This window comes from Muntiacus reevesi, chromosome 1 (genome assembly GCF_963930625.1).
Source record: "Muntiacus reevesi chromosome 1, mMunRee1.1, whole genome shotgun sequence".
In the NCBI taxonomy this organism is placed as follows: domain Eukaryota; kingdom Metazoa; phylum Chordata; class Mammalia; order Artiodactyla; family Cervidae; genus Muntiacus; species Muntiacus reevesi.
This window is the reverse complement of record NC_089249.1, coordinates 220,567,592-220,585,746: the sequence shown is the minus strand read 5'-3', so window position 1 is coordinate 220,585,746 and position 18,155 is coordinate 220,567,592. Positions and strand designations below refer to the sequence as shown.

At 39.9% G+C, this 18,155-nt stretch overlaps 1 protein-coding gene across 1 annotated transcript; it reads right to left on the bottom strand.

Moving 5' to 3' along the window:
* Positions 1-16,921: 16,921 nt before the first annotated feature.
* On the bottom strand, positions 16,922-17,857 carry LOC136157999 (olfactory receptor 2M2-like). Its single transcript, XM_065919784.1, has one exon. The coding sequence runs from the start codon at positions 17,855-17,857 to the stop codon at positions 16,922-16,924; it is 936 nt and encodes a 311-aa protein (XP_065775856.1).
* Positions 17,858-18,155: the final 298 nt, after the last annotated feature.

Genomic DNA, 18,155 nt, shown 5'->3' with positions numbered 1-18,155 from the left:
TGTAATTGTGGCCAAAATCTAAACTTGGTGCCAGGGAGACAATGAATGACTGATCTGTGAGCAGTTTCACCATCTGTTGAGATAGGTCAGGGAAGAGTGATGGTGAGGGGAGAGGTAAGCTTGTTGGGATTTCTCAGCCTGCAGTCTGTAGACACACATGGCTTTACTATTTCTACCTACCGGCTTACTGTGTGCCAGGATCGGGCTCAGTGTGCTGAATACATACGTTCTACATAGGCTTTGTTACATGTGTTTTACAGGGTAGAAAGCCCAGGTACAGAGATGGCAGATGCCAGACTGGTAGGTTCAAACTCAGTCTGACCTGAAGCCACTACTTGTGGCACCATGCCATTTTGTTTAGACAGCTTTCTGACTGCTCTCTGAAATCTCACAGCTCCAAAATTTGTGTGTGACTGGTCACCAAATGCCAGCCTAAATTCAAGTAGTTACTTTTAGAAATGTCAGTTGACCTACTTTAACCTTGAGCCAAGAGGAGTAATAGTAGTGTTAGTGGCTAAGTTATGTCCAAATATTTGTGATCCCATGGACTGTAGCTTGCCAGGCTCCTCTGTCCATAGGATTCTCCAGGCAAGAATACTGGAGTGGATTGCCATTCCAACAGACTCTGATCAAATAAAACCTGAGTGGATCTATCCTAGAGAATGCTCTATAACCAAACCACTTTTCTGTATGTCTGAAATTAACATAATATTGCAAATCAGCTATACTTCAAATAAAAATAATGATTAAAATACCTAGGTAGAAACATCTAAAGAAACTGCTTACATATGGACAGGAGGAAAGAAGGTGGAGGGTGATTAAGACTTTTAGTTCTCCTCCCGACCAGAACTTTAACAAAGTCCCCATGGTAAATGAATGTAGAATGAGGCGGATTATAAGAAGGATGTCCTGGAAGAGAAGGTTGTTTTTTTCTGAAATAGCTGATTGAGGAAGATTGTGACTCTCCATCCTTTGGGATATTTTTCCATATAGGTGAGCAGGTTCCTTACCTGTGCAGATACCTGAGTCCCTGCAGTTGGACAGGATGAGTTTTCCAAAACTGAAAGCTTTAATTCTCTCCTTGCTGGCTCCTAAGTATTTCCTGTTTTTTTTTTTTTTTTTTTTTTACATGTAGGCAGTTAAGCGGCTTCAGAAAGAAGAGACAGTCTATATTGAAAAGAATTGTAAGTAAGAGCAAGTGTCAAGATCTGAGATAAAGTTCATGGTTTCTGGACACGGGGGCCTCTCTGAAACACACATACACACACACAAATATTTTCTTAGCCATGATGCAGTGTCTTCAGGGCCTCCAGGGCCCCCACACTATTGTTTCAAACCCTTATATACACAGGGTACTTGTGGAGCAGGCTTGGGAATTGATGGTTAGATCAGCCCAGCATCATTTTGGTGTCTGAGGGAAACTGCTCCCTAGTCAGCAATTAGAGAAATAAAGAAGCATCTTTTCTCCCTCCCTGCCTCCCTCCCTTCCTTCCTTTCTTCAAAATATTTACTAAGTTACTGGAGTTATAGTTTTTTTTTTTGGTCCTATTGTTCTGAAAGTGAAAAGTAAAAGTGTTAGTCAATCCATCATGTCTGATTCTTTATGACCCCATGGACTGTAGTCCATCAGGCTCTTCTGTCCATGAAATTCTCCAGGCAGGAATACTGGAGTGGGTAACCACTCCCTTCTCCAGGAGATTTTTCCAACCCAGGGATCAAATCCAACTCTCCTGCATTGCAGGCAGATTCTTTACCCTCTGAACCACCACAGGAACCCTATTGTTCTGCTCAGTTCTGAAAGGGATCAGAATGGGAAGCAAACTAATTATTCTATCTCCCATTTTGTATTAGATACAACCTATTTAATTTGACTTTATCCTCATAGTAATCTTATCATGTAAGTAAATAGATCATTGTTTTACACAGGAAGAAACAGAAATTCAGAGTTAATTAGCTTAGTGCTTGAGGTCATCTGCCCAGGAGGTGTCAGATCTGGGATATAAACCAGGTCTAGATTTTGGTGAAGCCTATGATCTTTGTCTACATGCAGCCAGCATGTGCTACATGTAATCTGCCAAACCCAGATTAATATGAGGGAATTTAGGTAAAGTTAACATGAATGGACTCATAATATGGCTGTTTGGTGGTTATGTCTACATAGGTCTATTAATGCACACTTTGTCAACACTGCTTTGAAGTGGGAAGTGGAATAATACTGGTTTATTTTTAAAAAGTATATGGCCTTTGTCCTGTCCCATTGTCATATTTTCATGTATACTTAAAGTGCTATTGGGATCATCATAGCCAAGACTATAGAGTATTTTTCTTTGGTATACTTTCTCTATTCTCTTGCATTCCTTTCTACCCCACTGTGGCTTTTCTGTCCTCAGCTTCAGCTATCTCCCTGATCTCCATCATCATGGCCTAACCTTATAACCAAGGATCCTCAGATTCAAGTATCCATCATCATGACCTAATCTCATCATGTCAGTGCAACAGAACTCACCAACAGGGTTTCATGCATGCTCTCTGCCCAGGGGTTTATTGGTGTGTATCACATTCAGTCCCACTGAATAGTCCACATACATATGACTCGTGACATATATATGACTCGTGTAATGCTGGTCTGCAGCTAAAGTCAGGGAAATCCCCATTTACTGCTTTGTACTTGATTCTCTGTGGTTTTTCTGCTCTCAAATGTGACTCCTCTCTCTGTTTATCTAACAATGCTTATTAAGTACCTCCAAGGCTGTGCTTTTACCAAATGAAATAAAGTGTTAGTCGCTCAGTTGTGTCAGACTCTTTACGACCTCACGGACTGTAGTCTGCCAGGCTCCTCAGTCCTTGAATTCTCCAGGCAAGAATATTGGAGTGGGTTGCCATTCCCTTCTCCAGGAGATCTTTCTGATCCAGGGATCGAACCCAGGTGTCTCCTGCATTGCAGGTGGATTCTGTACCCTTTGTGCCACCAAGGAAGCCCTGTACTGAGGGAGGTATGGACTATTTCTTTAAGCTTTTCTAGTCCTGTAGGGATCATAACACAATATGCCAAGAGTTCATAAGATCCAGTTCTGTGCATAAGAAAATTAAAAGTACCTGGGGAGAGAATTGTTATTGTGCCTTCCAGAGTCTAATTGGGCTGATAATAAAAAAGAGCTTATGGTAGCCATAGTCTTTTAAAAACTTGTGCATACTTAAGGTGCATACTTCATGATTTGTGTAGCACTGTGAAATAATCACCACAATTAAGCTAATTAATCATTATGCATCACCTCACATAATTAATCTTTTTTTTTTAGTTGGCATACACAGTATCTACCTCAAAAGGCAAATTTTAAGTGTAAGTACAGTACTGTTACCTATAGCGACCGTGTTATACAGTAGATTTCCAGAACTTACTCATTTTGCATAACTGAAACTTTGTACCCCTTGACCAGCATCTCCCCATTTCTTCTTCTCCCTCATTCTATGCCCCATGATCTCATTTCTGAGTATTTAGCCAAGAAAATTGAAATTAGGATTTGAAGAGACACCCATGTTCTCATGTACATGGTAGCATTCTCTACAGTAGTCAAGATATGGAAACAAGCTAAATATCCATTAATAGATGCACGAATAAAGAAAATGTGGCTTATATGTACAGTGGAGTATTATTCAGCCATAGTCTTGGTTACTCTCATTTGCTTTTAAATTCCTTAGTTTGTCTTTAGTAGGACAGATCAACTTAGGAACGACTAACAAAGTTAGCTCCTGTCTTCTGTTGTTGTATACCCACATATTTTAAAACTTGCCTTTTCAGGCTGTTTTCCATCACTCTTGAACACATTCCCTCTTCATTCTGACTACAATTTCTCTACATTCTATGTATGTGTGTTGTGGTTGTCTGAGTTAAACAGAATGCCTGAAACATTTCTGACTGATGAGAGATGCAACGGTGACTCCTGGGTCATTGGAGGATTTTTTGTTTGTTTGTTTTAAATTCTTCCACTGTATAATTTGACTTACTTAGCTTATGGAAATCCAAAATTCCCTAATTATTTGCTTTATTACTTGTTGCTGTTCAAACTGTCCAAATCACATTTTGGGATGCCAGTTTTTTGAACCTATGTTTATGCACTTGTGTTAGTACCTACTGAAATTCTTTGCAGCAACTGAACATATCTGTATAAAATAAAGCAATTCTTATATTTTTTTCAGATATCTATTTTTTATTCCGCTTAACATAGCCTTGTACATTTTTAAAAAAATTATTTTTAGTTGAAGGATAATTACAGTATTGTGTTGGTTTCTGCCAAACATCAACATAAATCAGCCATAGACACACTTATGCCCCTATCTTGAACCTCTATCCTACCTCCCTCTCTATCTCACTCCTCTAGATTGTTACAGAGACATGGTTTGAGTTCCCTGAGTCATACAACAAACTCCCACTGGCTATCTATTTGACCTATGTTAATGTACGTTTCCATGTTACTCTCTACATACATCCCACCCTCTCCTTCCTCCCCAATCCCTCTGTGACCATAAGTCTGTTCCCTATGTCTGTGCCTCCATTGCTGTCCTGTAAATAATTTCATTAGTACCATCTTTCTAGATTCCATTTATATGTGTTAGTACACAATTTTTGTTTTTCTCTTTTTGACTTATTCTTCTCTCTTTTATTCTCTTATTATTCGCTTTTTGACTTATTTGATTTCACTCTGTATAATAGGCTCTAGGTTCATCCACTAGAACTGACTCAAATGTGTTCCTTTCTATGGCTGCGTAATATTCCATTGTATAATTGTACATAGCTTCTTTATTCATTCATCTGTCAGTGGACATCTAGGTTGCTTCCATGTTCTAGCTATTGCAAATAGTGCTGCAATGAACATTGGGGTATGTGTATTTTTCAATTTTGGTTTCCTCAGAGTAAATACTTTGTAGTGAGATTTCTGGATGATTATATGGTTTTATTCCTAGTTTTTCAAAGGAATCTCCATACTGTTCTCCTAGTGGTTGTATCAGTTTATATTTCCACCAACAGTGCAAGAGGTTTCCCTTTTCTCCACACCTTCTCCAGCATTTACTGTTTGTAGACTCTTTGATGATGGTCTTTCTGACTGGTGGAGAAGGAAATGGCAATGCACTCCAGTATTCTTATCTGGAGAACCCCATGGACAGAGGATCCTGGAGGCCTATAATCCACAGGGTCCCAAAGAGTTGGTTACGATTGAACATGATTGCATTCTGACTGGTGTGAGGTTTTGATTTGCATTTCTCTAGTAATGGGTGATGTTGAACATCTTTTTAACATCTTGCCTCCTTTGTCAAAAATAAGGTGCCCATAGGCAAGTGGGTTTATCTCTGGGCTTTCTATTTTGTTCCATCAGTATATACGTCTATTTATGTGTAAATACCACACTGTCTTGATGACTGTAGCTTTGTAGTATAGTCTGAAGTCAGGAAAGTTGATTCCTTCAGCCCCATTCTTCTTTTTCAAGACAGCAATTCTTATATTTTTATACACATTGAAATATTTTTATTAATGGGATATTTAAAAATCAGCATTATAATCTTTTTGGCCACTTTTGTTATTATTCTGAATACCAACAATAATGATAGCTACAATTTGTTGTACACTTATCATGTATAAGTCACTGAGCCATAAGTTTTACATGCTCACACCAACCATATGAAGCATGGATTATTACATCTGTGAGTCACATGGAGGCCCAGAGAGTTTAAGTAATGTTCTCAAGACTGCACAACCAGCAGAACCAGGATTTAAGGCAAGGAATGTCATTTCCTAAAGCCTCACTTGTTAGGAGTGTGTTTCCCAATACAGGGATGTTCTGGCGATTTATCACTGGGTTAACATTTCCCAAACCAAAATGGAAAAACATTTTTCACAACCACATCACCATCATCAGTGAAAACAATTTACTCAAATGATTATGGGAGAATTGGAGTTCTTTCAAGAGCAATCAATGCATTATGACTTCTGCTGGCTAGATTAAGAGCTAGAGCAGTCAGGCCCATCAAACCCATCAATCCAGTGGGTCACTGGAGTAGCTGGACACGCACAAAGTCCTTATCTTTCAAATAAACCTGCAGATGGAGCCACTCCCAAGTGCTGTTTTTTAAAAAATATCAAACCACAAATTATGTGTACATAAGTTTTGTGTACATAATCAAACTTTGCTTTTCAGTTCAGTTTAGTCACTCAGTCATGTCCGACTCTTTGCGATCCCATGGACTGCAGCACGCCAGGCCTCCCTCTCCATCACCAACACCTGGAGCTTACTCAAACTCATGTCCTTCAAGTCGGTGATGCCATCCAACCATCTCATCCTCTGTCATCCCCTCCTCATCCTGCCTTCAATTTTTCCCAGCATCAGGGTCTTTTCCAAAGAGTCAGTTCTTCGCATTAGGTGGCCAAAGTATTGGAGTTTCAGCTTCAGCATCAGTCCTTCCAATGAATAGTCAGGACTGATTTCCTTTAGGATTGATTGGTTGGATCTCCTTGCAGTCCAAGGGACTCACAAGAGTCTTCTCCAACACCAGAGTTCAGAAGTATCAGTTCTTCAGTGCTCAGCTTTCTTTATAGTCCAATTCTCATATCTATACATGACTACTGAAAAACCATAGGTTTGACTAGACAAACCTTTGTTAGCAAAGTAATGTCTCTGCTTTTTAACATGCTGTCTAGGTTGGTCATAAGTTTTCTTTCAAGGAGCAAGCATCTTTTAATTTCATGGCTGCAGTCACCATCTGCAGTGATTTTGGAGTCCCCCAAAATAAGTAAAAAATAAACATAAAAACTTTGCTTTTAGCTGTGTAAACTAACATTCAGAAAACATCTTAACCCTACAGTTTTAATTCTGGGAATTTATGCTAAAAGAGTTATTAATAAGAACAATAAAGCTGTGTTCATAAAAATATCCCATATAGCTTATACTGTATTAGTACAAATGGGAAAAAAAACCCACCTATAGGGGAACAGATAAATAAATTTTGTTACATCCACTCCATGGAGTATCATTAGTCTTTTGAAAGTAACATATGCTTAGAATATGTAGCAACCTGGAGGAAATCTTATGAAAATAACAAAATTATAAAGCAGACCATAAAACTATCTGTGATTATAATGATAAAAATCACATATTTTAATACATATAGAAAAGGAAAGAAAGATAAATCTTGAGTTGAGTGATGGGTGATTCTTTTACCTTTTATTTCATTATTTATACCATAATACTTTTTTTTTTTTTTTTTTTTAATATTATTTTATTAGTTGGAGGCCAATCACTTTACAACATTTCAGTGGGTTTTGTCATACATTGACATGAATCAGCCATATAGTTACATGTATTCCCCATCCCGATCCCCCCTCCCACCTCCCTCCCCACCCGACTCCTCAGGGTCCTCCCAGTGCACCAGGCCCGAGCACCTGACTCATGTATCCCACCTGGGCTGGTGGTCCGTTTCACCATAGATAATATACATGCTGTTCTTTCAAAACATCCCACCCTCACGTTCTCCCCCAGAGTTCAAAAGTCTGTTCTGTATTTCTGTGTCTCTTTTTCTGTTTTGCATATAGGGTTATCGCCACCATCTATCTAAATTCCGTATATATGTGTTAGTATACTGTAATGTTCTTTATCTTTCTGACTTACTTCACTCTGTATAATGGGCTCCAGTTTCATCCATCTCATTAGAACTGATTCAAATGAATTCTTTTTAACGGCTGAGTAATATTCCATGGTGTATATGTACCACAGCTTCCTTATCCATTCATCTGCTGATGGGCATCTAGGTTGCTTCCATGTCCTGGCTATTATAAACAGTGCTGCGATGAACATTGGGGTGCACGTGTCTCTTTCAGATCTGGATTCCTCAGTGTGTATGCCCAGAAGTGGTATTGCTGGGTCATATGGCAGTTCTATTTCCAGTTTTTTAAGAAATCTCCACAAAAAGAGTAAGTACAACAATATTGAATTGATTATCTTCAATCAATTGTTAATGATGTTTAAAATGTCAGTCTATTTTTCTGGATTTAACTATAGCTATAATCTACCAGAAAAGGTGCTTTTTCTCCAGTTCATCCCTAAGGAATTGAAAAGAACTAAAGCCAGGTTTTCATACTTCTCATTGTAGAGAGTGCAGATAATTATTTTTGTTTATTTGTATGAAATCGCTCTCCAGACTTTGCATTAAGGATAAGGAGGAACAAATCCCAGAAGGCTGAAGCAACTTTCCATTGGTGGCTTGGGCTGTGTCTACAGAGAACTCAGAAAATCTGTCACTTTTTGTCTGGTCTCTGATGAAATGAATGAATGAAGTTGAATAACACAGGCTTCCCTGTGGACAGACCTCAGGACACATCCAGCTGTCTAAACTGTGCTTTTTGGAAAAGTCATGGAGGGACTTCAAGGCTTTCTCTCTCTCACCATTCTTCCAAGACCATACCTGGTGGGCATCTTTGAACCACAGGAATGGTCCCTGAGCAGACAGCACACATTTGAGATAATCAGTCCCAGCTGATAATCTTGCTGTTGAGGGAGTTATTAAGCCAGGCTTCTGGGACCCACTACCACTGGGGCAAAAGGCGGGACCCCCATTGCAGAGTTCCAAGAAGTTCTTGGAGCATCAGAGGACTCACTATATATTGATGCTTGAAGTGAAAGTGGAAGTGTTAGTTGCTCAGTCATATCCAACTCTTTGCAACCCTATGAACTGTAGTTTGCCAGGCTCCTCTGTCCCTGGAACTCTCCAGGCAAGAATATTGTACTGGGTTGCCATCCCTTCTTCAGGGGATCTTCCCAACCCAGGGATTGAACCCCGGTATCTTCCACATTGCAAGCAGATTCTTTAACATCTGAGACATTAGGGATGACCATAAGCATGTGGATAAATAAGTAATCCGATTTAAAAACCAAATATTCCTCACCTTGACTCCCACAGAGACACCCATTTTTCCCTTTGGAGAGTTTCCCTCTCTGGCTGGCTCTTCCTTAAAGGCAGTGGTATGTATTGTGGTTTGTCAGAGTATATTTATGTGCTGCCTTTATGTCACTTTTCTCTCCAGTGAGCCTCCTTAACACCTTTACAAAAAGGTGCTATGCATTTGACATATATAAATCTTTTATAGCTGTGATTCTTTTACTTGAGGACTTGGGCCCAATTTGAGAAGCATTTCAATAAAAGCGAAGTATTATAACACCATTTTCACCTGGCTCTGGTGGGAATATAAGTAGGAGACTCAATGTGCCTGCATTTATGATTGCAATGCATTATTTCCACAACACAATCCTGAGTGAGACAGGCTCTATTAACACTCTCTTTATGCAGATGGGGAAACCGAGGCAGAGAGTTATCAAGTAACTTGCCCAAGGTCACAAAGATATGAAATGTCAGATCCAGAATCTTTAAGTTTACTGTGTGTAGGTTAATCTCAGATTAAAATTTTTTTATTGATTTATTATTTTTAATTTAATTGAAATGGTCTTGCAATATTTGATAGTTCTCAAATGTGCCCATGGAACTCTGCAATGGGGGCCCCACCTCTCGCCCCAGTGGTAGTGGGTCCCAGAGGCCTGCCTTAATAACTCCCTCTCAGCTAGAACTTAGGAGTGGAATTGTTGAGTCATCTGATAATTTTATATATTTAACATTTGAGGAATGACAGACTGTTTTCCACAGTGGCTGTACCATGCACCATTTTACACTGCCACTAGTAATGAATGGTACTTTTAAATGTCCTAATTTCCCAGAGAAACTCTCTCCTTGGATTCCACCCCACCATGTCCCCCACCTCAGGCCTTAGGTACTGTAAGCCTCAACTACAATCTTTTGCCCCAGATGGCTAAGAAAAAAAATGAAAGTATTAGTCATTCAGTCATGTCTGACTCTTTGCAACCCTGTGGGCTATAGCCTGCCAGGCTCCTCTGTCCATGGAATTCTCCAGGCAAGAATACTGGAGTGGGTAGCCATTCCCTTCTCCAGGGGATGTTCTTCACCTAGGGATTGAACCCAGGTCTCCTACAGTGCAGGCAAATTCTTCACCATCTGAGACACCAGGGAAGCCCCCAGATGGGTATATGTTTTCTTTTTTCTTTCTCTCTTTTTAAATTTTTTTTGTTGCCCTAAAATGTTTCAAACAAGTTTAGTCTGATGCTTTTCCACCCTGGATAGACTCTAAGATAGGTGATAGAGAGACAAGCAACTTTCATCAGTCTTTCAGGTATCCCTGGACAGGTTACAATAGGAAAATACAATAATTTGCCTGCTTGGCTCCCTCTGGAACCAGGGACCTGAGTCCCATATTGGGAATGAGGCTGCCATCTTCAAAACTTGTGCTGGACTGTGGAGAGGTGGTACAAAGGCAAGGAAATGCCACAAAGCTTTTCTAATATTTTTACTGCTTCAATTAACTTGGTTGACATACACTTTCTATTATTTTCCAGAGTTCTTACAACGTTGATTCTCATGGCTTTTGATTGCGATTTTGATGTTGCTCTGGAGAGACAGAAGTTTGGAGCTGTCTACTCTACCATTTTGCTCAACAGAGCTCATTGTTTTATATCTCTTAGTAAAATTACATCTGAATATGAAACTGAGGCACAGAAATGTAAAGTGACATCCAATAACACACATTAAATGCCTATGTCCTTTGATAGGAAATGACTGTCATTTTCACAGTAGTTTGGAAAAACTGATTTATTCATTCTGTATACATAATGTGATCATATCAATGGCCACAGATCTTGTAGTGATTTATAACTCTCACTGAAATCCAAAGTCTGGAGCACCTTCAATACTTATATGGAAGTCAGTAATGTATGTTTCAAGTATATTTATGGTTAATTTTTCTTGGAATAAAATTTGATGTTTCTAGGAAGGACATCTATAATTACTGAATCAGAATCTCTCAAAGACATAGTATCTCAAATCCTGCTTTCATGGGAGGCCACTCCCCAGGCCATGGTGCTACTCTGATGCACTTAATTCTTCTGTTAGGTAATAAGTTTCTTGAAAGTTATCTGAAAGTAACTTCATTAGTAAAAATATGCCCAGATCTCCATCTTCATTTATTATCAAATATGTAGTTTGTGGGATTGGCTGGAGCAAAATACTATAAATAAACAGAGAACCACTAGCACTCCCAGTGTGCAACATCATGACTACTTACAAGCTCATAAAAGTCAATTCACAAATTCTTTAAAATGGGAAAAACATTAAATAAGTGACTGTTAGATATGTTGTCTGGTTCACAGTATAGTGGCGATCTCCTGAGCATCTGAGAGGCTCTGCACTGATGCGTAAGGGAGCAAGACCTGCATATCTCTCCTCAGAATATGTGCTTGTACTTATCTCAGCTATTTCTTTCCTGACTCTCATGAACCAGGTTTCTTATGCCTACCTTTCAAAAATAAAAATAAAAAGCAACTCATATGAACCTATCTTTTTCTTTAGTATCCCATCCTGTTCTCGACTATCTTTGTATGGCCAGGAACCGGGAGGAGCAGAATTTAATTGTAATAGTTCAGGTAATTATGTGAGTGAGTGTTATACCAAATTGCAAGCTGATATTTGTATTCTAATGCAGAATTTGTATCCTGTCAGGCTTACTCTATGACTTGTTTTAGCATTTGGCAGAAAGTTCCCTGACATCAAATGCTCTGCCTTGGTGGATATAATATATTATATATTTTAATTTGCATTTTGGTTTTTATAACTTCACTATCAAATAACAAAACTTGGAACTTGGGAATGTTACCAAAAGATGTCCTTGTTGGCATTTGTGATGGGAATGAGGCCCACAGAGACTAATTGTGTGATGTTTCCTATTTATTTAGTAAAAGTTCAAGGACTAAACCACTAAATCTCATACTTGGTAGGTTACAATTTTTTTTTAAAAACAATAACTGTTAATGAGAAGCTGCTTACTCATATTTTCAATAATAGTTCTTAGAGACCAGGTAAAGTTTTTGAAATGTGCCAAGCACTGCACAAATGTGAGGGTTGGTGATGGTGACGACATCTGATTATAATCATTGTGATAGATTATTGCCATAAGGAGTATTAGAATTCAGTTGTCACTGCTCAAGCTAATTGGCCTCTTGGTGATTGTCTTTCTGATAGACTTTTGGGAGACTTCCCTGATGGCTCAGTGAGTCAAGAATCCACCTGCAATGTAACAGACACAGGAGGGGTGGTTTTGATTCCTGGGTGGGGAAGATCCCCTGGAGGTGAAAATGACTACCCACTCCAGTATTCTTGCTTGAAAAATCCCATGGATAGAGTAGCCTGGAAAGATACAGTCTGGGGGTTGCAAAGAGTTGGACATGGCTGAGCGACTGAGCTCACACACAAGACATTCTTCATTGACTCTTAACTAAGAGTAGTAGTGGCTTCTGCAGAATCCCTCCTCCTCTTAATCATGTCTAGCCGTAGTCAGCAGCACACATTTTAAAGTAAAGGACTGATTTAAAGGCTCACTATTAAAAAATCCAAAAATGATGCTGTTAAAGTGCTGCACTCAATGTGCCAGCCAATTTGGAAAACTCACCAGTGACCTCAGCACTGGAAAAGGTCAGTTTTCCCAGTTGCACTCATTTTGCATGCTACCAAGGTAATGCTCAAAATCCTTCAAGTTGGCTTCAACAGTACATGAACTGAGAATTTCCAGGTATACAAGATAGATTTAGAAAAGGCAGAGGGACCAGAGATCAAATTACCAACATCTGCTGGATCATAGAAAAAGCAAGGGAATTCCAGAAAAACACTAACTTCTGCTTCATTAGCTATGCTAAAGCCTTTGACTGTGTGGATCACAATAAACTGTGGAAAATTCTTAAAGAGATGGGAATACCGGACCACCTTACTTGCCTCCTGAGAAATCTGTATGTAGGTCAAGAAGCAACAGTTGGAATTGGACATGGAAGAATGGAGAGGTTCCAAATTGGGAAAGGCTGTATATTGTCACCTTGCTTATTTAACTTATATCCAGAGTACATCATGTGAAATGCCAGACTGGATGAAGCACAATCTCCTGAATCAAGATTGCCAGGAGAAATATCAACAAGCTCAGATATGCCAATGATACCACATTAGTGGTAGAAAGTGAAGAGGACTTAAAGAGCCTCTTGATGAAGGTGAAGGAGGAGACTGAAAAAGCTGGCTTAAAACTCAACATTCGAGGGACTCCCCTGGTGGTGCAGTGGTTAAGACTCTTCCTTCCAATGTAGTGGAAGTGGGTTTGATCCCTGGTTGAGGAACTAAGATCCCATGTACTGTGGGGCAACTAAGCCTCACGGGCCACAGCTGCTGAGTCCACACACCCCAATGATGATCACACTAAGACCTGATGCAGCCAAATGTGTGTGTGTGTGTGTGTGTATGTGTGTATATATCTCAACATGGTCCCATCTGTGTTGTGCTTAGTCACTCAGTCATGTCCAACTGTTTGTGACCTCATGGACTGTAGCCCACCAGGCTCCTCTGTCCATGAGGATTCTCCAGGCAACAATACTAGAGTGGGTTGACATGCCCTCCTCCAAGAGATCTTCCCAAACTGGGGATTGAACCCAGGTCTCCTGAATTGCAGGTAGATTCTTTACCATTTGAGCCACCAGAGAAGCCCAAGAATACTGGATGGGATAGCCTATCCCTTCTCCATGGGATCTTCCCTACCCAGAAATCAAACAGGGGTCTCCTCCATGGCAGGCAGATTCTTTGCCAGCTGAGCTACCAGGGAAGCCCCTGGTCACATCACTTTGAGGCAAAATGATGGGAAAAAAGTGGAAATAGTGATAGATTTCATTTTCTTGGGCTCCAAAACCACTGCAGACTGTGACTGCAGCCACGAAATTAAATGTTTGTTCCTTGGAAGAAAAGCTATGACAAACTTGCATAGCATATTAAAAAGCAGAGACATCACTTTGCTGACAAAAGTTCATATAGTTAAGTTCGGTTCAGTTCAGTCTCTCAGTCATGCCTGACTCTTTGTAACCCCATGGACTGCAGCATGCCAGGCTTCCCTGTCCATCACTAACTCCCAGAGCTTGCTCAAACTCATGTTCATCGAGTCAGTGATGCCATTCAGCCATCTCATCCCCTGTCATCTCCTTCTCCTCCCTTCAATTTTTCCCAGCATCAGGGTCTTTTCCAAAGAGTCATTTCTTCAGATCAGGTGGCCAAAGTATTGGAGCTTCAGCTTCAGCATCAGTCCTTCCAATGGATATTCAGGATTGATTTCCTTTAGGATTGATTGGTTTGATCTCCTTGCTGTCCAAGGGACTCTCAAGAGTCTTCTCCAACACCACAGTTCAAAAGCATCAGTTCTTTGGCACTCAGCTTTCTTTATAGTCCAACTGTCACATCCGTACATGACTGGAAAAGCTATAGCTTTGACTATATGAAACTTTGTCAGTAAAATAATGTCTCTGCTTTTTAATATGCTGTCTAGGTTGTTCATAGCTTTACTTCCAAGGAGCAAGCATCTTTTGATTTTATGGCTGCAGTCAACATCTGTAGTGAATTTGGAGCCCAAGAAGAGAAAGTCTGTCAGTTTTCATTGTATCCCCATCTATTTGCCATTAAGTGATGGGAATGGATGCCGTGATCTTTGCTTTGTGGACGTTGAGTTTTAAGCCAGCTTTTTCACTCTCCTCTTTCACTTTCATCAAGAGGCTCTTTAGTTCTTCTTCACTTTCTGCCATAAGGGTGGTGTCATCTGCGTATCTGAGGTTATTGATATTTCTCCCTGCAATTTTGATTCCAGCTTGTGCTTCATCCAGTCTGTGCATGATGTACTTTGGATATAAGTTAAATAAGCAAGGTGACAATATACAGCCTTGACATACTCCTTTCCCAATTTGGAACCAGTCTACTGTGCCATGTCTGGTCTGGTTCTAACTTGCTTCTTGACCTGCATACAGATTTCTCAGGAGGCAAGTAAGGTGGTCTGGTATTCCTATCTCTTTAAGAATTTTCCACAGTTAGCTGTTATCCACACAGTCAAAGGCTTTAGCATAGCCAATGAAGAAGAAGTAGATGTTTTTCTGGAATTCTTTTGCTTTTTCTATGACCCAAAGGATGTTGGTAATTTGATCTCTGGTTCCTCTGCCTTTTCTAAATCCAGCTTGAACATCTGGAATTTCTTGGTTCATGTAAGCTATGATTTTTCCAGAACTCTTGTATGGATGTGAGAGTTAGACCATAAAGAAGTCTGAGAGCCAAAGAACTGATGCTTTCAAACTGTGATGCTGGTGGTGACTCCTGAGAGTCCCTTGGACAGCAAGGAGATTAAACCAGTCAATCCTAAAGGATATCAACCCTGAATATGCAATGGAAGAATTGATGTTGAAGCTGAAGCTCCAATACTTTGGCCATGTGATGGAAGAGCTGTCATTAGAAAAGACCCTGCTGGGATAGATTGAGGGCAAGAGGAGAAGGGGGTGACAGAGGATAAGATAGTTGGATGAGATCACTGACTCAATGGACATGAGTTTGAGCAAACTCTGTGAGATAGTAAAGGACAGGAACCCTGGTGTGCTGCAGTTCATAGGTTGCAAAGAGTTGGACACAACCTAGCTACTGAACAACAAAATTAAAAATGAGAACAATCCTCCAGCTTCTCATTTTTTCCTTCTCCACCTCCCCCATTCATTAAAACAAAAAGTAAAACTGAGCTCTGAGGTTCACTACAAGTGATATGGTTTTACCTCATCATATTTAGTTTGAGAAATAAAATCCATTTCTAACTTCATATGGTAATACTTGTTAGCCACTAGATTTGTGGAGAACACTAACCAAGCAAGAAGATAAAATGAAGAGGAAGGAACCTAAATATATTATCCTTGTGGAGACTCTAGTATCTTTCATTAAACTATGAGAACCCAGAATTTAGCATATCTACAATGTGTGACCATCAGAAGAAACCCAAGAAATGTAGTCCATTAAATACCTCTGTTTTGTTCTCCATAAAATTAGTCTAGTAATTCTTTTAATTTATATTTCATTTGAATGTACTTGTTTGACTAATTGCACTCATGGAGTGTCTCTATCTCAGAATCCATTGGAGGTTATTCTTTGAGTAGGCAATAACCCTGACTTAGAAATACCAATAGCTCACTGCTGTGAACGCCAAGTGTGGCAGCAGCCCACTACCTGCCCTTTGGGTCCCTTTTCAAATCCGCTTTCTCATAAAGTATTGTTCTTCGAACTTGGACAAATTCTTTTATTAGTTTTCTGTTCTATAGAAACCAAAGCCTGGGCTACAATCTCCCTGGAAATCTGGCAATATGAGAAGCACATTCTCAAGACTAGTTCTTAGCATGGGTGGGCTCAAAAAATCTGTCATTCCTTGTTTTACTTTTGAGAATCTTCTCATGAATGAATTGGCCACAGACCATTTTGCAGGAATTCACACATCCACTAAAAATTGGACTAGATCACTAAAAAGCCTAGAGTGACTTGATATTGCAAAATTTCAATATTTACTACTAAACAAGCATCCTTATGCCCATTTTTGGAGTATGAACTTCAAAATTTACTGTAAAAAGAGTATGAACAAGATATTGAAACTGATGTATCCTCCAACAGTGTCACAGAATCTTAGAATAGAATCAGGAACCTTTTAGATCTGGAAATTACCATCAAGGCTGAATTGAATTCCTTAATTGGCAAAAATAAGAGAATTTCCTTATATAGCTTTTCATACAGCTGGCAAATATCCATGCCAGGGTCATGCCCAGGTATCCATATTCTCAGATTTGTTCTGCCCAAGTTATGAGCCAAAGTATAGGAAATACTTTAAGGGATAAATATTCACCTCTTAGATACTGTAAGCATAGAGATGTGGCTTGTCATCTATTTTATGGTTCCAGAGTTTCTGTAGATGTGGCAGACTATTTACAGAATGAAGATAGATTTTCTAACTCAAAATGAATCTTCTGTTCATTGCTTTTCTCAGAGCACCCAGCACCTCTTTGTTCCTCAGACTGTAAATGAGAGGGTTGAGCATGGGGGTGAAGATGGTATTAATCATGGAGAGTATTTCATCCTGCTCTGAAGTGTGAAAGGAGTGGGGAGTCATGTAGATGATCATGGCCGGCCCATAGTAGAGGCTCACGACAGCCAAATGGGAGGAGCATACAGTCAGGGCTTTCCTCCTGCCCTCTGGTGAGTTCATATGGAGGACTGTGAAGAAGATGAGCATGTAGGAAGCCATGATGAGCCCTAATGGAAGAAGAACAAATACAATGCAGATGACAGACACCACCATCTCATAGAGGGAAGTGTCTTCACAAGAGAGCTTTAGGACAGCAGGCATCTCACAGAAGAAGTGGTGGATCTCCCTGGATCCACAGAAGGGGAAATGCATGGTGTAGATGGTATTGAAGAGGGAATTTAGGGCACCTCCACCCCAGGATACTAGAGCCATCTGCAGGCAGACTCTTGGGTTCATGATGACTGTGTATCTCAGGGGGTTGCAAATGGCCACATAGCGGTCATAAGACATAAGGGTTAAAAGGAGACACTCACCGCCCCCGAGGGCAAAGAAAAAGAAAATCTGGGTGCCACAGGCAACTTTTGAGATGTTTTTCTTCCCAGAGAAAAAGTTGATAGCCATTTTTGGAACTGTGGTAGAAATTAAGGCCAAGTCAATGAGAGAGAGATGGCTGAGCAGTATATACATGGGGGTGTGGAGGTGGGAGTCCACCAAAATCAAGAAGATTAAGATGGCATTGCCAGTGAAGGCAATGATGTAGACCAGAAGAATGGAGCTGATGAGGACGCTGATATACTGCAGCTCTGGGAAAAGTCCCAGGAGAAAGAAATCAGTCAAGGTTTCATTCTTTCCATCCATGTTCCAATCTCCAGACTAGAACTAGAGGGTATAGAGGAAACAAAATTTTAAAAGTGCAATTCTGTTGAAGCCCTGCCTGCCTTTTATTTTTCTTATGACTTTATTGAAAACACTCTCTTTGAAGATCCTTCAGTGCAAAGGAAGAAAAAAGATAAAAAATATTTAACAGCTGGGTTAAAGGTATCTTATTAGAAAAGAAGCTCTCTTTTCAGGAAAATACCCTTGGTTATGAGCGGCTGAAGGATGGAATATCTAAAAACTTTGGCTGCACCATTAGCATGAATTTGTGGTTGATATC

What these genes read in the sequence shown, in the direction of transcription:
- LOC136157999 (XM_065919784.1), bottom strand. Translation starts at nt 17,857, where the DNA reads ATGGATGGAAAGAATGAAACCTTGACTGATTTCTTTCTCCTGGGACTT.